At 40.5% G+C, this 22,174-nt stretch overlaps 1 protein-coding gene across 1 annotated transcript in view; it reads right to left on the bottom strand.

Moving 5' to 3' along the window:
• Positions 1–1,122: 1,122 nt before the first annotated feature.
• mgst3a (microsomal glutathione S-transferase 3a) overlaps positions 1,123–22,174 on the bottom strand; it is a 25,598-nt gene continuing 4,546 nt past the window's right edge. The window contains exons 2-6 of the mRNA XM_043699852.1: positions 18,799–18,925; positions 12,836–12,909; positions 6,562–6,619; positions 4,977–5,049; positions 1,123–1,388 (exon numbers count right to left, since the gene is read on the bottom strand). Coding sequence (XP_043555787.1) covers positions 1,252–1,388; positions 4,977–5,049; positions 6,562–6,619; positions 12,836–12,909; positions 18,799–18,915 — 459 coding nt within the window. The 5' untranslated portion in view covers positions 18,916–18,925 and the 3' untranslated portion in view covers positions 1,123–1,251. The remainder of the gene's footprint in view (positions 1,389–4,976; positions 5,050–6,561; positions 6,620–12,835; positions 12,910–18,798; positions 18,926–22,174) is intronic.

The following is a 22,174-nucleotide window of genomic DNA, read 5'->3' as shown; positions in this document are numbered from 1 at the left end:
CTTCAGTGTTTTCAGTAGTAACTTATTCTTGCAGGAGTTGGTGTAACTTCAGGTTGGATTGAAGCAGAGTGCTTTGACCAATTTCTAACAAAAACGCTTTTGTATTGATGGAAGTTTTGACCTAAACTACTTAATGTAATTGTAGCCTCTAACCCTTCGTCTCTTGCTTGAAAGAAAGGTAACCCGATATCTGTAAATTTTGCCTGCTGAAATTTAAATGGGGAATCCCAAGATGGATATGTAGCTATACAATAAATTGGATTTTGATACTACTAATCTGTATTAAAGTTCTTAGTACTGACTTTTGATGTGTAAAAGCAGAAGATTAACGTGTTGCTTGGCATCTGAAAACTCACCATTTTCAAATAGGTGGAAAGGTAAATTACAAAAATAATTAGCAAATTGTTTTGTTTTAAATCATGGATTCAATTCTGTGTAAACTGCAGACAAACTACCTTGCACTTAGTTTAAAAGGTTTGTAAACTTTTTTCAGGACAGAATGTGTACTGTTATTTCTATGCAACATGTTCATTAATGTTACTTTGCCAATTTCCAACAACTGAATTTCTTAATGACTGAAGAATACACCAGCTTTCAAAAAAAAGGACCTTGTGGAAATAAACTGAGAGAATTGATGTTATGTAGTGTTTTTTGTTTATATTACTACACTTAAAAGAACCAGTTGCTGTTTTCACAGTGCCATTGAGCCGCTGCTGAGACAGATGCTATGTTTACTAAAACAGGCAGATGCGGTTTCAGTGTACTGCTGAACTGCTGTACGTGTTGTACTAACACATCATCTTGTGAGTAAAGGCGAAATTCCTTGGATGAGGCTTTAACCTCACTCATTTGGGTAAGAATGCTACAATAGAGCCGAGCTGATAATTAACCTTATTTTCCCCATTCTCAACTTCTGCCCTTTCCAGAACTAATGGCAGGAAAAAAAATAGATTATGTAATCGTGGCTGATATTTGAATTGCAGTCTGGAGCTTGTGCTGTTCAACCTTCTAGTTACTGAATAAGGTGAGATGCTTAGTTTAAGGAACACTTACTTTTTATATTTTTTACATTTTGGAAAATGTATGTATGGAAGAATACTACTTCATAATTTAACAAAACAATTACCATATGCAAGAACTTTATTCTCATTTTATAAAAAGGTCCACCATACAAACATCAGAAGCAAGTGGTTGCTATTAGAGATAAAGTTACTGCCAAGTGATTTTGCTAGGAGTATACGCTCATCAAGGTTATAAATTAACTTTCATAGGCCTCCCATAGCAAGATCTGTGCCATCCCAGTTGTTGAAATCCAAATGCTACTGCAGTCCCCATGAGTCCCAGCAGTGCTATTGAACTAAAGTTACCATATCTTCTCTTGCTAGGATCTAAGAGGGAACACAAAGGAATTATGAATTTCAGTTAATAAAAATGTAATGCAAAGTAATTAAAAAAAAAATGCTGGCTTAACCTGATGCTCATATCCATCACATTCTTTCAATGTTGAATGATGACTAGTTCACCATTAGACAAAGGCAATTTAGGGATAGACAACTACTGGTCTAGAAACACCACCCCACTTCAAGTTGTGAAACCGAAAATTAGTGCAGAAGAGCTTTTATAGGATCGGAATGCTTTTAACCCTATAATTCAAATTGCAACATGGGAGGAGTGTAAATAAGCAATCTTGGGCACATTTGATATTAGGACAGAAAAGCTTGGTCCGTGTGTTATGCTTTGAGGAGGAGAGTGATTGATTGGAGCAGATGTTGTACGAGGTAAAACATTTCTTAGCACTCTGAAATTATAAAATGTGACAGATATTCAACCCAGATGTTTGAAAATTCCTTGGCACATCTGTTTTAGTGCACTATCAGCCCAATAATGCTTGAAAACCCCTGTAAACACAGGAAGATGTCTTAAAAGCTCCTAACCTTTGTTGGATTTTGCATTGGCAAACTAGCAAATTCTGTTTAACTTGGACAATTGTGAAGATCTGGATCAGTCAAAGAAGCAACGGAATGCAGTCTGTGTAAAGCAACTTTAATAAAGTAAGGCAGCCTGACGCAATTCTGTCCAGCAACATACAGGTTAAAGCTTCTGTGCTATAAGAAATTGCACAAGAAGCAATTATGTTTTTCAAAAATCAGTACAGCCTTAATTACAAAAAGAGTCCAAACTACTATAATAAGGTGACATGATTGGATTAGCCTAATGTCAACGCTATTTCCTGGGAAACCGTTCTTGTTTTACTCTATCATCTACCCATGTTAGCAGTTCAAGGTTAGTTCGAGTGGTTCATAAAATTAATTATGAAAACTCTATACTGTTTGCCTTATCTTCTATTACAGCTTATTCGGCAAAGCAGCAGTGTAGGGTTCACAAAATCAAATCATAACTTGCAGCCATTTTGGAGGAAGAGCAAGCATGGCATTCTTTGGGCTGCCATAGAATTGGATTAATTTGATCCATGCCTTCACATTTATGATGTGATTATAGAATGACTAAAGGGGGCAAATAAGGATTCAAAATTTGAATCCTGGCTGTTGTCAGAAGCAATAAATATACATAAGTTTTTAATAACACAACAAAATGGCTGCAAGTTATGATTTGACTTTGTGAACCCTACACTGCTGCTTTGCTGAATTAGCTGTAATAGAAGATAAGGCAAACAATAGAGTTTTCATAAAGTGAATTATGAATCATTAATTGACCACTCGAACTAACCTTGAACTGCTAGCATGGGATGACAGAGTAAAACAAGAACTGTTTCCCAGGAAATATTGTTGACATTTTCCCTGGAGCGTCTGAGGCTGAGGGTGACCTTATAGAGGTTTACAAAATTATGGGGGGGCATGGATAGGATAAATGGACCAAGTCTCTTCCCTGGGGATGGGGAGTCTAGAACTAGAGGTTTAGGGTGAGAGGGGAAAGATATAAAAGAGACCTATGGGGCAACGTTTTCACGCAGAGGGTGGTACATGTATGGAATGAGCTGCCAGAGGAAGTGGTGAGGCTGATACAATTGCAACATTTAAGAGGCATTTGGATGGATATATGAATAGGAAGAGTTTGGAGGGATATGTACTGGCTGGTGGGACTAGATTGTTTTTACCTCGTTGTGTAATTTTTAACAATGACCGCAGATGCTGGAAACCAGATTCCAGAATAGTGCTGGAAAAGCACAGCAGTTCGGGCAGCATCCGAGGAGCAGGAAAATTATGCTACTTTCTCCCCAACCCCACCCTCCTTTCATTTCTCTCCACTTTTCAGGCACTCTGCCTATATTCCTGATGAAGGGCTTTTGCCAGAAACATTGATTTTCCTGCTCCTCGGATGCTGCCTGAACTGCTGTGCTTTTCCAGCATCAGGTTATAGTCCAACAGGTTTAATTGGAAGCACACTAGCTTCCAGTTAAACCTGTTGGACTATAACCTGGTGTTGTGTGATTTTTAACTTTGTACACCCCAGTCCAACACTGGCATCTCCAAATTGGGACTAGATTGGGTTGGGATGTCTGGTCAGCATGGACGGGTTGGACCGAAGGGTCTGTTTCCATGCTGTACATCTGACTCAATTAGGCTAATCCAATCATGTCACCTTATTGGACTTCTTTTGTAATTAAGGCTGCACTGATACTTAAAAATTTCTTATTGTGCAATTTCATCACTGAGCACAGAAACTTTAACCTGTGTGTGTTGCTGGACAGAATTGTCAGGCTGCCTTACTTCATTAAACTGATCCTTGCTTTATACAGACTGCATTCCATTGATTCTTTGACCGATGTCAAGGCCAAGGGGTCCCGGCTGGGATCCAGATCTTCAGTTGCAGTGTCTATGGAATGCTCCATATTCCTACAACCCTTCAGGGAAAAAGCATTAAGAAAAAAAAATCTGCATATTAGTCTATAAATTAGATGAGCAATATTGTGAAGTGTTAGAGACAAGAAGTGGGATTTTTAGGTGCATGCAGTTCAGTGCAAAACCTTAATCAGGCCCAGATTGACCAATGTGCTATTTCAGAGAGGCTTTTGAAACAATGTCTCTGATGAAGGTCCTTTTTGTTTCCTACTGAAAATTAATTAGTTAGTTATTAAAGACGTAAAAATTTTGGATGTGAAGTTTTTTGAAAGAGGAAGCAAAGCCACTGATTGGATGGAGACTGAAAATTAGAGGAAGAGATTGGTTTCAATTGGAATACAGTTAGGAAAGACCAATGAAGGTGAACTTTAAGTTGTTCAACCTGGATCTAGGTTAGCTCTTCATATTTGCTCAGTTTGACACACACAATGGCTTCAGCAGGAACGTGTGGGAGACTCAAACACAGAGTGTGGGTTCTCCATTTCTCATCCCCCACCTTGAGGTCAGCCTACCTCCAGGTTGGGCAGGGCACACACTGTAGGTGCCAGCGGTATAACTACCATTCTTCTATATACTCCCAAGTTTTGAGCCTGAGAAACCTAGCCCTGCCATTGAAAGTTAAATTGGAGGCTGCCAGTCTTTGATATTTAAATTACCAATCTGTCTCCCTTCACCTGCCTGCTCCTCCTGGGTTGAGATCAGATTGACTTTTCTTCTCCATTTTAAACCTCTGATCTAGCTAAGCACTTGATTTAGCAGTTAAAATTAATCCCAGTGTATTTTAAGCAGTACCTTAAATATACAGTTTTGAAAATAAAGCAAATTTAAAACCATTGTAGATGTCCTCATTAAAGTGTATTTTTACTTTTAAAAGAGTTCAGTTGTTTCTTCAGCCGATTTTACCTGTGCTCCTAAAAAAAAGTTAACTTCATTCAGAAGAATTGCTAACTTTTTAGCTTCCGTTAATGTTAAACCCAAATAGGTTAATTATTAGGAAATCAAAGTGCAAGTTGTCATCTCATCCTGTTGAGTATGATTAGTAAATGCCTACATTTCAAATGATGCAGAAATGAAAGCAGTTTGTTTTATACACTTGATTTAGGATAAAGTATTTACCTCCACTGGAATAGCCATGTGCATAAACAAGTCTTCCAATTATCCAAATTCCACCGAGTGTACTTGCCAGTCGCTTTTTAAAAAAAGAAAAGAAAAAAAAACACCATTGGTAAGATTCCCTGAACTTGGAATACTTGACCGGACTGGACTACAGACAAGCACGTGTAAAGTTACTGCTTGTAAAGTAGGAAAGGGTGCACTTTATTAGCCTCGTGTTAATTTGAGACATTGACCAGAGATATGGTCAAAATAGGTCCACTGTGATAGTTCTCCTACTTTCTTCACCAATATTCCCTCTTTAGCCAAAACCATGAATTAACTTCTTTAGTTGTACATTTGCTTTTTGTGGTATCTTGTGGTAGCTGCTATCCTGATGACAGATTCAGAAATATTTTGGGGATAAAAGAAAGTCTAGCATGGGGAGCAAGAGGGTTACCGTAGCTCAATTAACTGTGACCTCAGTTTTGTGTTTGAGATTCATCGTTTGATTTCATCTAACATTCCCTGTATCTATTAACAAGATTCTCTATTCTGGATTGCCATTTGTAGCTAGGTGTGGCAGTGTGTAGCACAGTAGAGATTTTTGACTATATTTGTTTATTTAGCAAATGCAAGTCTCTTAAGCAAAGTTCTTATTCACTTGAGACGTGGGCATTGCTAGCTGGCCAGCATTTATTGCTGGTCTCTAGTTGCTCTTCAAGGTGGTGGTGAGCTGCCTTCTTGAACCTATACAGACCACATGCTGTAGGTTGACCCACAATGCCCTCAGGGAGGGAATTCCAAGATCTTGACTCTGCAATCTGTGATATATTTCCAAGCCAGGGTGGTGAGCTGTTTGAAGGGGAACTTGCAGATGGTGGTGTTCCCAATGTATCTCTTGCTCTTATCCTTCTAGATGGAAGTGGTCCTGCATTTAGAAGGTGCTGTCTAAGGATCTTTGGTAAAATTCTGCAGTGTATGTTTTAGAAAGTAGTAACAGCAGAGTGTCAGTGGTGGAGGGAGTGGATGTGATGCCCAAGGAATGGGCTGCTTTATCCTGGATAGAGTCAAGTTTCTTGAGTGGTACAGGAGCTGCACCCACCCAGGCAAGAGGAGTACTCCATCATGCTCCTGATTTGTTCTTTGTACACGGTGGATAGGCTTTAAAACTGAGACAGAGGGTTCCAAGTACAGAGGAAATTGCTTGGAAGAACATTCAATTTCTCTACAGTAAGTTATTTTAAGGATTCGGTCGGATTCCCTTGCACAACTCCTGTCAACACAATGTTAAAGATAAGAGGAAAATCTAACTCCATGTTTTGGTAATGCATTATTTTACTGTTTAAACATCGTAAAATTGAAGAATCAAAATAGATTGTTGGTCTAATTTAAAATATCCATACATGATCGAAAAAAATTGTATTTTTAATCTGATGTCAGATTTTGTTTATTTATAAGTAATTGGGAAACAGGAACATTAGCTCTTATCAGCTTAGCACCTTTGTTTAAACAATGAAGATTACTTAGCAAGATGCATTTTTCAAAACCATGATGTGAGGAAAATGATGATCAAAAGAAAACTTTAAGAAATTGTAACGTTACTTACTGGACGGTGTATTCCACCGACTGCCAGAAAGAATAGGAATGCTGGATATGTTTCTAGTCTAAAATATTTAACAAGAGAGAAGAACTTATCATTACAGTTGATTCCATTCCATCTTTTACAAAATAAAAGTCCGACACAGGTAAAGTGTTTGAAAGTGACTAATTGCATCAACTCTCAAACAAAAGGTCACTCAACTTATAGATGGAGCTAAATTCAAACAGTTAACCAGCTGGAATTTCCTGTAATCTCGATCTACAGGCATCCTGTGTGGGGAGGGACAGGCAGGTCAGAGGGCCTGCTCCTAGGTCTATCTAAAGTGGCAGGTAACAGCTCCAGGCACCGGTTGTGTAGGGGACTGTTGCACCTGACAGGGAGAAAGTGAGGAATGCAGATGTTGGAGATCCGAGTCAAAGAGTGTGGTGCTGGAAAAGCACAGCTGGTCAAGCAGCATCCGAGGAGCAGAAGAATTGACATTTCGAGCATAAGCTCTTGATCAGGTATGCAGTCTGCCCCTCTTTTGCAGTCATGTCCCACTTGGGTGCTCCCTGGAAGAGTAGAGATCTTCAGAGACTAGTAGGGGCTATGGTGTATCACCACCCTGGACACCATTATTTGAATTTAGTAAGTTTCCATTTCCTTAAAATTAATTTGTCAGCTACTCATTTGTATTTTGTTACAATCCCCCACTGGGAGATGTTAAACAAGAAATAAATGCTAACTGACCTCAATAGTTATTTATGTAGTCAAGCCTTGCATACCAGCTATGTATAAAGGGAGGCAATTGCATTAAAAAGCAATATTTAGTGCCTGAAGACATTAATGTATGTAAATGGAGTTCTAGAATATTGAAGGTGTCAACAAACACTGGAGAAACTCAGCAGGTCCGACAGCATCATCTGCAGAGAGAAACAGTTAATGTTGAGAGTCTGATATTTTCAGAGATCTGACTAAGTCATATCAAACTCAAAAATCCAGTCTTTGTCTCTCTAGCATACTGGATTTGAAATAAAAACTTCATTTTTGCTTTTTTTTTCTCTGATAAAATTACACCACTTGCTGGAATTTCGTGCTCCAAATAGAAGTTGAAATTTAAGACAAAAAGAATCTGTTCAATTTTGGAACAAAGCCTAGGTTAGCCGTTCATTAATTTAGCCTGCATGAAACTAAGGTTCAAGAATAAATGGAGTCTTTTTAAAAAAGCAGCAGCTTTGTTACAGTAGCATATAAAGGAGAAAAAAAAAGCTGCACTTATTTCAGACATCCAACACCTTCAAAGTGCTGGAGAAACTCAGCAGGTTTTTGTTATAACACTAGGCAGGAATGTCAAGTATTTATCCATTGCAGTCACTTAAGTCTACATATTTGTGATCAATCTGTTTAGAGATGTTATTACACACATCTGACTTGAATGTTTGAGCAAGGAGCTCGGAGATAGAGACACTCACCATGCAACAAGAACCTCCATTCCTTTTTATAAAATTTTTTTTTTTTTTTAAACATTTATTTCAATTAATCTACCACCAAATTGCCTACGTCTCTAGTTTAAACATTTGGTGGAGTAAAAATGTATGCCACCTCTTCCCCCTCCCCCCAAGAAAGACAGGGTAGGAAGACTTGTAGTCTACTTTACTGCATTCCCTTTTTTAATCCTAATTTAAAAATAATACAGTGGAGGAGAAAGCCAGTCAGTCAGTCAGGTTAAAAACTAGGTGATGCGTAGTTGTGACCGAGTGGTTAAGGCAACATATCCAAAATTAGAGGTGGCCCTGCTCAGGTTTGAATCCTGCTAACCAAGTTTGTCTGCTTTCCTGTTTATGAGGCTCATGAGACACTACCTCTGGATCAGAAGGACTGGGTTCAAATTCCACCTGCCCTGGAGGGGTATCATAACTTATCCACTAAAAATAATGTAAATAGCAACTTGATCAAACAGCAATGCAAAGCCCAACCTTCTGCTCTTTCACAATTTTTTTTCCCCCAGTTTATCTCTTGGTCAGTTTAAAAGGCAGTGCAAACCAAACCCCTAACCATTCATTGTGTCAAAAAAGGTTGTGCCCCACCTTATGATTGCTGATTGTAAAAGATGAAGGGTCAGTAAACAAAGAGCACAGATTTACAGAGAAACAATGTTCAATATTTATCAATTCTCCTGAACTAAAATAAAAACTCTTGTTTTGCCTCCTACTTCAATCTAGTTCCAGACCTTGCTGTAACTCCTCAAATAGTTCCCCAGTACTTGACTTTTGACCATCTTTCCAACAAAATGGCTCACCTCCCTTTCTTATTTTGGAACTTCAGCTCCCTTTCCATGAGACAAATATCCTTCTGAAGTCTGTTGCTATTTTCCTCATGTGTATCATCTTAAAGTTTTAATATTATAGCCTCTAAATCCAGTACTCAAAAACAGCGCATGCAATACTGAAAACTATGGACTGAAAATAGCCAAGAGGTTCAAAACAAAGAAAAAATTCAACTCCAATTGGTTTGAGATCGTTTGGTAATTGTGTTTTCCCTTAAATGTGTAGGCATCAACATTTAACAAGTGTGATACTTCAAACAGAGTTTTGAAATTTATATAGTCACTAAATACAATGCCATTATTAACACCTCAACAAAAATTCACATCAAACACAACATCATAAGTACTGCCAAGAACATTTGGTGCTATTTAGTCTCTACGGCTGCTCAGGTTATTACTACAATGCAACTTTACTGTTCATGTTGATTTCCCCAGGCTGAGATTTCTACCTTATGTGGGCCATTGCTAAGACTAACTTTCTTCCACTTCCAAACACTGCTAGCCAACAGATTCTTCACCGGTGTGCTCACTAAAGTTGAATGTCCCATCACTACATGTTCCTGAAACTGGAATTACTTGGTGACACTGCCTTCATGTTCATGTGGAGCGCTAAACAAATACAATAATGCATGGTCACTAGTTGACAAAGTTAGTTTATAACAATTAAAAGGGAGCAATTCTTAGAACAGCAAAATTCTTGAAGGTTACAACAGATCAACTTAAAACAGTTGAATTACATGGGGAGGAATCTTGTAGGGGTGTGGGCGATGGAGAGATTTGTGGCAAATTCGGAAGAGAAGGTTTGCAAGCCTACTCTCCACTACAGGAGCATCTCACTGTCTCTTATGCTTTGAGGGTTCTCACTATGCAGGATGAGTTGTCAATCAAGGGGGGTTCTTGTTAGCGCTATTGCCCAACTCGCTTTATTAATATAAACAGAAGTTGCTGCAAAAGCTCAGCAGGTCTGGCAGCATCTGTGAAGGAAAATCAGTTTTAACGCTTGAGGTCTGGTGACCCATTCTCAGCTGAGGAAAGGTCACCACACCAGAAACGTTAACACCGACTTCTCTTCGCACATGCTGCAAGACCTACTGAGCTTTTGTAGCAACTTCTGTTTTTGTTTCGGATTTACAGCATCCACAGTTCTTTTCGTTTTTATTTCGCTTAATTAATATTCAGCTTCCTAGCTTACCAAACAGGGTAAGTGTTGAAAAACTAGATTGGGTACCTAGTGAATTCAGCCCAGCACTTGTCCCTAACGACCGCCCTTTATGTGTGACCAAACAGCACCATGGGTCCACAAGTACAAGCTGCACACATCCCTCGTCCATTGGCATTTGTGAACACATCATGAATACATGTTTACATTACACTGGCAGCTAACATTGCGTGTAGGAACAGGAACCCAGTTTATGGATTGAACCAGGCTGTAACTCAGGACTTGCTTGCTCTCTTTGTGCTTGTAAACGTAGTAGCATTCCTGCCTATTTATACAGTACAGAAAGAGAGCCTTCAGTCCAGCTTGTCTGCACTGACCAGGCATCCTAAACTAATCTAATCCCATTTGGCCCACATTCCCTCTAAACCCTTCCGATTCATCCAGATGCCTTTTAAATGTTGTAATTCTATCAATCTCCACCTCCTCTGTTCCATACACACATTATCTTCTGTGTAAAAAGTTGTCCCTTTCCCCCCTCACCTTAAACCTATCCCTCCAGTTTTCCTAACCTGGGAAAAAGATCTTGGCTATTCACCCTATCCAAGCCCCTCATGATTTTAAAAGCCTCCGTAAGGTCACTCCTTAGCCTCCGATTCTCCAGGGGAAAACAGCTCCAGCCTATTCAGCTTCTCCCTATAGCTCAAACCCACCAATCTCAAGAACATGCTTGTAAATCTTTTCTGAACCCTTTCAAGATTAACATCTTCCTTATAGTAGGGAGACCAGACTGAACTCCGAAAAGTGGCCTCACCAATGTCCTGTACTCAATGCACTGACCGATAAAGGCAAGCATCACCTTTATCACCCTGTCTACCTAATACTCCATTTTCAAGTAACACTGAACCTGCATCCCTTGGTCTCCTTGTTCAGCAACAAGCACTAGAGCCCGATCATTAAGTGTATAAGTCCTGCTATGGCTTGCCTTACCAAAATGCAGCGCCTCACATTTATCTAAATTAAATTTCATCTGCCACTCCTTGGCCCACTGGCCCATCTGATCACAGTCCCATTGTACACGGAGATAACCTTCTTTACTATCCACTACACCACCAATTTTGGTGTCATATACAAACTTACCAACTATACCTCACGTATTGACATCCAGGTCATTTATACAAATGATGACAATCAGTGAACTCAGCAGCAATCCTTGTGGCAAACCACTGGCCACAAGCCTCTGGTCCAGGAAAAGAAAACCTTTAATTATTACCTTCAAGCCAATTTGGAATCCAGTTTGCTAGGCTCTGTATCATACCTTGGGCACTTTGGGCCAAAATATTATCAGATTGCTAGACCGATGTGCTGTTTTGCACAGGCATACAGACCTGCTGCTTAACTTTGATAGGAATTTGTCCTGGGGTGGGATAAACAGCTTCACATAGATTGACTGACATGTAAGAGTGCCTAACACTGACGCCACGTGCCAACCGTAAATACACTGCATGTATAATTCAACTACATGGTCCCTTCAGAAACTGGAGGGAGCTAGTTCCCAGTCCAGTCAAGGGTGGTTACTGTTTATTGAGACTCCATGGGGGGGGAGAGAAGAAAAAGAAAGAAGAAGAAAAAGGACGAGGAGGAAGGCATTTGCAGAGCTGGGCAAAGAATGATAACTGGTTGGGCTAGAGATGGGGTGGGCTAATGGCAGGTGAATTTGGAGGGGATGTTATGGGGGGGGAAAGAGGTTGAAGTTTTCAGAATACAGGACATGGCAGGCCATGGGAGAGGAGTGCTGTGGAAATGACAGCCATTGTGCCTTCTAAAAGGATACCATATAGGATCGAGGTGAGTGTCATTGCTGTGTTCTACCAGGAGAAATGGAGGACAGTCATGGATAAAGTTCAGTGTGGTCTTCATGTTTTGGGGAGGGGGCTGGAGGCAAGAGACATGATGTTTGGAAATGTGCTGTTGGGATGGTGCAAGATGAAATAGGGACATGAAGGCACTGGGAGGTGAGGTACTGGCAACCATTTGATGGTGCCCACTGTAAAGCACATGTTGAATTTGTCTAGTTGCTTGCATGTATGTGACATTTGTTGAAATGCCCAGCCATGATTGAATGGCAGAGTGGACTCGATGGGCCGAATGGCCTTACTTCCGCTCCTATGTCTTATGGTCTTATTTCCCCACTTGACCATGTAGCTTTAGATGGTGGTGATTTAGAGAGAGCATTCACACTCATGGAGCTAGGGACAGGTAAACTGTAATGGTTTAAAGAGCGAAAAGGTTGAGAAATTGGGGTTTGTATGTGCAGGGACCATCAATCATGTGAGCTCTGTGCAATGTTGCTGTGAAGGGCAAATCTGGATCGCTTGGTATGGTGCGCAGCAGTCTTTCAAAGATGGCCTAAGGGCCAGGGTTTCTCCTCCATTTCAGAGGACTGGAGAGTGGCTTTTGGGGAAATGGTATGGGACAAGATGGTGCCAGAATTAGACACAAGGGGCACTACATGGGCAGTGTGGAGAGTCAATGTGGCAAATTTGGTGAGGAAAATTCACTAGGCCACATGGTGAAAATCCTTCAAAGAAGAAAGACCTTCATGCAACTCATACCTAGCCAACAACAAAAAAAAATCAGTTTAAAAATTGCACAAATCTTAAACATTGTATAAATTATAAACACAATTAAGCAACTTCTTCCCAGGGTTTGACCTTCAGCTGGGAACTTTTAATTGCCCTTTTGAGATATAAAAAGAACAGATACAAAATCGTGGGAACTGAGCGTGTGTAAATTACCGCTGATTCAATCACACTTACGTATTTTGGTGAGCACGTTGGATACAGTTGAACAAATGTCCATTTTCTGGATCGTCACTGTACATCACAGGATACTTAATAAAGAAAAATAATGTACATTGTTAGAACAGAGGATCCTTAATGTTGCTATTTAAAGCAGGAGAGACCATACACAACCAAACTGCGTCTAACATGACCATAAAACCCCTAACAGTGTGGGAGGAGGCCGTTTGGCCCATTGAGTACTCACCGGCCCTCCAAAGAGCATACCACCCAAATCCAGTCCCTTACCCTATCCCATATCCCTACATTTACCCGGCATGGGATCATTCACCGCCACTGATTAGCCACCGCCCATTGGCCACTGAAGATGATTCACCACTGCAAATAAGTCTTATATTTTGAATATTGGTGGTAGCGTTTACTTGTTTTAATAACCATTAGTATATAAGCCAGGTAACGGAGCAGAAGAAAAATTTCTTTTGGCGGATAGTGGTCAAGGAAGTAATCGTATAATATTTGGTAGGGAATCTTGGATACATCATTTAGCAGAATCGATCACAAATAAAGCTAAACAAAAAAGAGATGCAGACGATAGAATTTTTTAAAAAAATTGTTCTTGAATACGGTGAAAGAAATAGAATATATTAGAGGAATAGTGCATAACTATCAAATGAACTAAAATTTCATTGTTTAATATTAATGTGAGATTTTACTGCCATTATAAAGATATTTTAAATATATTTCCTTTTCCTGGTTAAAGTTTGTAACTCTTTTGTATGTAACCAATAAAATGATTTATTTTACCTTTTTTTTTAAAAAAATCAAAATGTAGTATGTAGTTGTATAAATAAAGGGGACTGAAGTATGAAAGAACAGGCGGGAGGGAAAACAATCAGTACATATATATATTTCTGGTGGCAAATAGTCTCCAGATGTCAAATGACCCCAGTGAAGAAATGCTGGTGGAGAACTGGCAATGGCTAATCATCGGCGACAAATTTGCCGTGGCAAATCGTCACCAACCCACATTTACCATGGCTAACCACCTGGCTAACATATCCTGAACACTACGGGCAGTTTCAGTATGGCCAGTCCTCCTAACCTGCACATCTTTAGACAGTGGGAGGAAACTGGACCTGGAGTGAATTTTCAATTGGGATTTTATTAGACTTATTGTTGCTCCCAAACATGCAGAAACATTGTGACAAGTCTATACCAATTTAAAAAAAAAACTGACTTTTTACAGGAAATAAATCTGGCCTTTATTTACTTTTTGATTCATTTATGGGATGTGGGTAGTGATGGCTGAGCCAGCATTTATTGTCCATCCCTAGTTGCCCAAAGAGCAGTTAAGGCTGTATCACAGAGCTGTGGATCTGGAGTCAAATGTTAGACAGAGTAAGGATGGCAAATTTCCTAATCTAAAACAGGACATTCTTGGGCGGATGAGCAAGGCAAGGAAATACGCAGTGAACAGTAGGACCTGAGGGAGCACAAAATCCTTGAAGGTAACAGGACAGATAGATAAGATGGCATTTGGGATTCTTTCCTTTATTATGAAATTAGATCTTGGTTAGACAACAGCTGGAATACTGTGAACCATTCTGGTCACCACACTACAGGAAGGATATGATTGCATTGGAGAAGGTGCAAAAGAGATTCATCAGAAACGTTGCCTTTGCTGAAGTGGTTCAGCTTTGTAGAGAGACTGGATAGGTTGGGGTAGTTTCTGTAGAGCAGAGGGGGGGGGGGGGGGGGGGGCGGAGGGACCTGATTGAAGTGTACAAAGTTATTACAGGCATAGATAGGAAGAAACATTTAAGACGAGGACAGGGTTGGAAGTTAAAGGAAGAATCTTTTCTGAAAGTGGGTAGAGGCAGAACCATCGTGCCATTTAAAAATAATTTAGATTGTCACTCGAAGAGGCACAGCAGGCAAGGCTATGGGCAAAGTGCTGGAAAATAGGAGCAGAGTAGTAGGTGCTGGTGACTGCCATAGACATGATGGACCAAACAGCCTCCCTCCATGTTGTAAAACTTGGGGAGTTTATGGCTTTATTGGTGAACCAAAGGGGCTTTTAATAACAATTATCAGTGGTTACATGGTCACCATTAGGCAAACAATCACTATTTTTATTTTTGGACAGACTTTTATTGAATTTGGAATTCCACCATCTGCTATGGTAGGATTTGAACACAGGTCCCTGGAACATTGGCCTCAGATTCTGGATCACTAGCCAGAATGCCACCAGTACCCCAAAATTACCTAGCTTATCTTTTGTGGCAAGTGTAGTGGGTCATCAATTTGTAAAAGCAGTGACATTATGACACAGTCATAGAGAAGATAACAGCAAAGTGCTGTTTTGGCAACGTGTGTGGTACCTTTACTTCACTCACTACAAGTTACTAACTGATTTGTATATTTATAATGTAATCATTCTTTCTGCAGACTCTGGCTCATTGTAACTGAAAGGCTAGTATGCAAATAACAAACGTTGCTGAGCAGGTTCACGTGGTTCATTAGTTGGTTTCCTAACTCCCTCATATATGGGCTACATATGCTTCCTCTTGTGGGATTGTCTAGGACCAGACGGCCTAATCTCAGGGTAAGGGATCACCCATTTAAGACTATAAAATATAAGAGCAGAATCAGGTCGGTCAGTCCATCGAAGTCTGCTCCACTATGACTGATATGTTTCTCAACCCTATTCTCCTGCCTTTCCTCTGTAACCCTTGATCCCCTTACTAATCAAGAACCTATCTTTGTCTTCAACAGACTCAATAACTTGGCCTCCACAGCCTTCTGTGACTTCCACAGATTCACCATCTTCTGGCTGAAGAAATTAGTCATCTCAGTTCTAAAAGGTCATCAAATTAGAATATGTACTCTTGGGTCCTAGTCTGTCCTACAAGTGGAAACACATCCACTCTATCCAGGCCTCTCTGTATTCTGCAAATTTCAATGAGATCACCCCTCATCCTCTATAATCCAGAGTCCTCACCTGCTCCTCATAATGACAAGCATTCATTGTCAGGATCATTCTTGTAAAGCTCCAAGACCTGCACATCCTTCTTTAGATGCAGGGCTTACAATATTCCAAATGCAGTCTGACCAGAACCTTGTACAGCCAAGCATTACATTCCTGTTCTTGTATTCTAGTCCTCTTAAAATAAATGCTAACACTGTATTTGCCTTCCTAAATGAACCTGCAAGTTTACCTTAAGAAAATTTTGAACTTGGACCCCCATTCCCTTTGTACTTCAGACTTCTGAAGCATTTCCCAATTTAGAAAATAGTATACACCTCTATTTTCTTCGTGAGAGAGTGCAGAACCTCACAATTTATGTCAGAGATGAGGAGGAATTTTCTTCTCTGAAATCAATCAATCAATCAATCTTTACTGCAGAGGGCTATTGAGGCTTGGTTGTTAAGTATAGTCAAGGTTGAGGTAAAACAGGGATAGGTATCACTACACTACTCAAACCAAACTTTAGAACATCTGAAATTTAAGTTCTGCGACAGCCTTATGCAGTTCGGCCTCTTCCAGCTGCTTTTCCTATCTTTACAGCTAACAAAGTCCTACCTCATGAAACCTCACCTCTCAATTCGCACATTGCTGATTCATCTCATGGTGCACACTTTATACTGTGACAACAGAACAGGAAAGGTTTTCCACTCTTCTTCCAAATCACATTCAAATTTATATTACATATTCATTCTCACACCCAGACAGAAAGATAAACATTAGATTAGATTATATTAGATTACTTACAGTGTGGAAACAGGCCCTTCGGCCCAACAAGTCCACACCGACCCACCGAAGCGCAACCCACCCAGACCCATTCCCCTAAATTTACCTCTTCACCTAACACTACGGGCAATTTAGCATGGCCAATTCACCTCACCTGCACATTTTTTGTTGGATTGTGGGAGGAAACCGGAGCACCCAGAGGAAACCCACGCAGACACGGGGAGAATGTGCAAACTCCACACAGAGAGTCGCCAGAGGCGGGAATTGAACCCGGGTCTCTGGCGCTGTGAGGCAGCACTGTGCCACCGTGCCGCCCATCGGAGTTTTTCTAAAAAAAAAATTGAAGCAATGCTCTATTCCAATCCTTTCCCCATAGTTTCTAAATTGACAGGAGGGGTCAAATCAGGATTAAGTTTCAAGTAGAAGTTCAAAGTTTCCAGTCAAATTCAAAAGATGAGTTCTTCTTAGCCAAACATGTATCAGTTTATGCAAAAAAAAAAACCCAACACCAGTATGGACATCACTCACTGTCGCTAAAAAGTTTATTCACACACAAATCAAATGCTCGATTTGGCTCAGGAAACATTGAACCAACCGGTTTTTAGTATTTCTGCGTGTTTGATGTTGATACCCAAAGTATGACTAAGTTGAGACTTACGTATTACAATATCTGGGATTCACAGAATAATCATTCCCTGCACATAATCTTCTTACAAAGTAGATTTGCCACTGGAATCTAAGGATGTAGAAAGCTGTAGCTACAGTATATTCCTTTAAGGCTTTTCTCCCTCTCAAAGTTTGTGAGAAGATTTGTAGCTCGGGTGCTAGTTGTTGTGGTTCTGTTCACCGAGCCAGGAATTTGTGTTGCAGACATTTCGTCCCCTGTCTAGGTGACATCCTCAGTGCTTGGGAGCCTCCTGTGAAGCGCTTCTGTGATCTTTCCTCCGACATTTGTAGTGGTTTGAATCTGCCGCTTCCAGTGGTCAGTTCCAGCTGTCCGTTGCAGTGGTCAGAATATTGGGTCCAGGTCGATGTGCTTATTGATTGAATCTGTGGAGGAGTGCCATGCCTCTAGGAATTCCCTGGCTTTTCTCCCTCTCCTTGAGAAATATGGGTATTCGAGTGAGACTAGAGCTAGACAACTACAGAAAGCAAAATCCCAAGCAGCACAACACTCCTGAGCTAGAGACATCCCACATGAGGTCAGGATATACTGGCTACCTACTGGGAGATAAACCAATTAGATAATGATTTGGAGGCGTCGGTGTTGGACTGGGGTGTACAAACACCACCAACTTATAGTCCAACAGGTTTATTTGGAAGCACTAACTTTTGGAGCATTGCTCCTTCATCGGGTGATTGTTTGTTAAACAAGACCGAGCCTTTAGCTTCTCAGGTCTGAATTCCAACACAGTTTGTAGAATTCACAAAAGGATGGAGTGAGATGAGGCAATATGCTGGTTATTCTTGCTCACCCTCCCTTTCCCGCTGGTGCGTTGTCTAACTTTGTTGGCAGTCAGTAATTGAGTCAACATCTTGCTTTGTTCTATTAAGCTTCTTGAGCTACAAGTCAAGCAAAGCAAACAAGATTGAAAGACTCTGAGGGTCCAATTATAAATGACACAGTTTACAATTATACACCAAGGTTTCAAAATCACTGTTGAGAAACCACAATACAAAAGTGTAATCAAGGTTAAGAAGTGTTACTGTGAAAAGGCTGAGTGGAAAAGCCATGTGACATTATAGATCACACACAAGAAAGTCAACAGATCAAAGATGAATGGCATAGCTAATGTGCAATTTGACAAAAAATGTAATTAAGTAAAATTTGCCAAGTCTTGTAAATCTCCACATCATACGCCTTGTTCAAACGTCCTACACTTGAACTAGTCAATAACTCAGTTAGCCACTGGAATTCAGAGAGCAGTCGAAAGGTATCTTGGAGTATAGAAGAGTAAAATTAGGTGAAAGGTTTTCAAAATTAAACAGGATAGGCTTCAACTTGTCATTTCATCTTTGCCAAGCCATGCAGCACACACCACTTACACCACGCTGACATCAGACCCGAAAGGCCTTCAAACGGCCTCTACTGCTTTGTCGGACATCTTAAGACACACCGAGGAAAGGTATAGCAGATGATGCATCAAACACGTCTTCATTGACAGAAATTGCTTTTTTAGTAGGAAACACAGGCAACTCCAGCCTGTAATGCTCCTTGGCATAAACTCACCTCCACTTTGTACTTCTTGCGCGCTGCCGAAACTTTGAAAGCAAGGTAACTGACCATGGCAAAACTGGCAGCGCCAGTCAGCACCACAGCTCCATACTCTTTGGAAAGTACCACCATTTTTTTGGCCCTTGAAAGAAAAACAAGAGAAGAAAATAAAATGTATTTTGTTCTGGCGATAAATATATATCTTACCAGGTTAGGTTTTTGACGACTAATTGTCCCAATTATGGCCATGTCCTGCCCCTAACAATTAAATTAGGCTTTCAACAAGACCTTCAAAAGGCAAAACAGCCAAAATACTACAATTCCTCTCAGAAACCAGAGTCTTCCTCATCAGTTTAGTAACTGAGGACTTCGGAGCAGGACCAGACCCTTTGACTCATTGTGTTCTTATTGGATGGCAGAACAAACTCAATCAGATGAGCCATTATTAAGGCTACTTTTCCATAGGATGAGAATTCAACCGACTAAAAAGGACCCTCGGATAAAGATTTCCCATCACCATCTTAGAAAAGGAGACCTCTTATTTTTAAAAATGATGTCCACCAGTCCTACTCTCCCCATCCATGTAAATATCCTCCTAGCATCCACCCTATCAAATCCTGTTGGGATTTTATACACTTCAGTAAGATCATCTCTCATTCTAAACTCCAATAGGTAAATTCAACACCTCTTCATAAGGTAAGTATACATCCCAGAAATGGGTGAAATGAACTTTTCCCCCCAAATTGCTTCTTCCATGAAAAGAGGATGAAGATGAAGAACAAAACTGTACATGGTATTCCAGATATACAGTCTCACCAAGGCTCTATACAGCTGCAGTAGAATTTCAATACTTTTACATTTCATTCCCTTTGCAATAAATACCAACATTCATTTTGCCCTCCAAATCACTTGCTGTACCAGCATATTAACTTTGACCCACTTACCTGGATACCCAGATACCGCTGCAATAACTACCCATTTAAATGGGCCAGATTTCATCTAGAAGATAGCATCTCTGACAGTGCAACACTCCCTCAGCATTGCACCACAGGTTGGGCTTTGTTTTTCTTCAGATGGTTTTGATTGTGAAACTTGGAGATTTAACCCAGAGCCAAGAGTGCTAACAACTGAGCAGACAGAGGGAAGGCAAATTAAGGGGGAGAAAGGAGAGACTACCAGTCAGTCAGATTTTCATCAATGTTGAATCCAGTTATTCAAAATGAATTTTTGAATGGCAACATAGGTCTTGTTTATAGGTAAGCAGACATTCTAGGAGGAAATGAATGGAAAGAGATTGCCAGATAATCCACCGGCAGAGTCCACTGGGTCAATATTGGGAAGAATGAACAGGATAGAAAGAAGAGGAAAATAAACGTCAAGTAGGAAAGGCAAGCAAGAATAGAATGGGACAGTTTGTGTTTTTGCTGATAAAGAGCTAGGGTCCCTTGAGAGAATACCAAGAAAGTCACAGACAATAGCTGTAGAACCATCCAAGAGGAGGTCAAGTCCAGGATGGCAGCAGGAAAAACTATGATCAAGGAATACACACATCAGCTTGTGGTACAAACAAAACCGAGCCAGATCTCCTGAAATGGGAGAAACGAAAAGATGCGTGATGAAGAAGAACAGTAGAAGGCCTAAAGAGGCAAAAAAAAAAAACAAATGGAAATTGAATTCAAAGCTTTGGAACAGGAATGTCAGCCAAAATGGAATGGATGTAAGGAAAAATTACATAGTGAGGTTAGGATAGCTATACCCGGTAATAAACAGGGACGAGAAGGAAAACTATTAGAGGGAGCTCTCAATGCATTAAGGCAATTACCAGCAGGGAGGGGGGGGATTCTGCTTGGAACATTGATAAACTGATTTCATCTGATTTTGGAAAGAGGCGTTGGAATGATGGATGTGGGGAGAGGGGGCATACAAATAAATTCTTGATAGAATTTGAAGGGTGCTGACAGATGATCAGAAGATTTTTAAAAAGTGCACATAAACTGAACTTCGAAGTTCAGTTTATGTGCACTTTTTAAAAATCTTCTGATCATCTGTCAGCACCCTTCAAATTCTATCAAGAATTTATTTGTATGCCCCCTCTCCCCACATCCATCATTCCAACGCCTCTTTCCAAAATCAGCTGAAATCAGTTTATCAATGTTCCAAGCAGAATCCCCCCCTCCCTGCTGGTAATTGCCTTAATGCATTGAGAGCTCCCTCTAATAGTTTTCCTTCTCGTCCCTGTTTATTACCGGGTAATAAACTTCTGATGGAGCCACCAACCCTGGCCACCAGGGGAAAAACAATCTATAAGTCTATTGCAGACTTTGAACTCCCCATTAAAGTGACATTTAGACTGATCGATTATTCTTTAAAACCAAACTGTATCTCCAACTTCTGATGACAATTAAAGGTCAACAATATTTCAGCACCAGGCTTGCTAGTGATGGTGATAGTCAAAAATTAAAAATTAAACTGGTGGGCATATTGACCTGCCAAATCTGTTAGTATGCGTCAAAACCAACAGTGCACTGGACACTTTGAAATCTTCACCTCATATTTGTGGGAAGAATGAATAAGATGGGGAACAGTAAACCTTTAACTGGGGACAAGGCATATCAAAGGATAGATACCACCAAACCAATTAGCAGCTCCAGATGTTTCATATCACATTCAAAGCTGTATGCACGATGGCTGAAGACTTTAACAATTGACACAGAATTGAAGGACATGAATTCCCCCCCCCACCCCCCAACATTAAGCACAGTAGCAGGTGGGGTTTAAAGACAGGATGCAAATGTTGAGATGTACAAGGATGTGGTCAGAGATGATCAGATCTGTTGTTAAGGGTATGGGATGTAGGGTCACACAAGAGAGTGAGGTTGACAGGGTTACTACAGGGAGAACAGATCAAGGAGGACAGGACGACAGTAAAAAATCAGAGGACTGGGAAAGTGAATTGCATGGAGGCCAACTTTGAGTAACAATAGAGGCTACAGACTGACTCATTGTAAAAGCTGAGGGAAGGAAGGAAATCTTGGGCAGAAAATTGTGATGGGCATGGGATTAATCATGTTTAGATCAGAGTGGTGCTGGAAAAGCACAGCAGGTCAGGCAGCATCCAAGGAGCATGAAAATCGATGTTTCAGGCAAAAGCACTTAATCAGGAATGGAGGCGGGGGGATGCTGGGGAGAAGGTAGAAAAGAGTACAATAGGTGAATGGGGGTGGGGATGAAGGTGATAAGTCAGAAGGGAGGGTGGAGCAGATAGGTGGGAAGGAGGAATGGCAGGTTGGACAGGTCATGAGAATGGTACTGAGCTGGAAGGTTGGAGCTGGGGCGAGGTGGGGGGCAAGGCAGGGGGGAGGGGAGGGGAAATGAGGAAACTGGTGAAGTC

The sequence above is a fragment of the Chiloscyllium plagiosum genome, chromosome 11, assembly GCF_004010195.1.
Source record: "Chiloscyllium plagiosum isolate BGI_BamShark_2017 chromosome 11, ASM401019v2, whole genome shotgun sequence".
Classification (NCBI taxonomy): domain Eukaryota; kingdom Metazoa; phylum Chordata; class Chondrichthyes; order Orectolobiformes; family Hemiscylliidae; genus Chiloscyllium; species Chiloscyllium plagiosum.
Note: the sequence above shows the minus strand (reverse complement) of the source record. Positions and strands in the feature narration are given on the sequence as shown.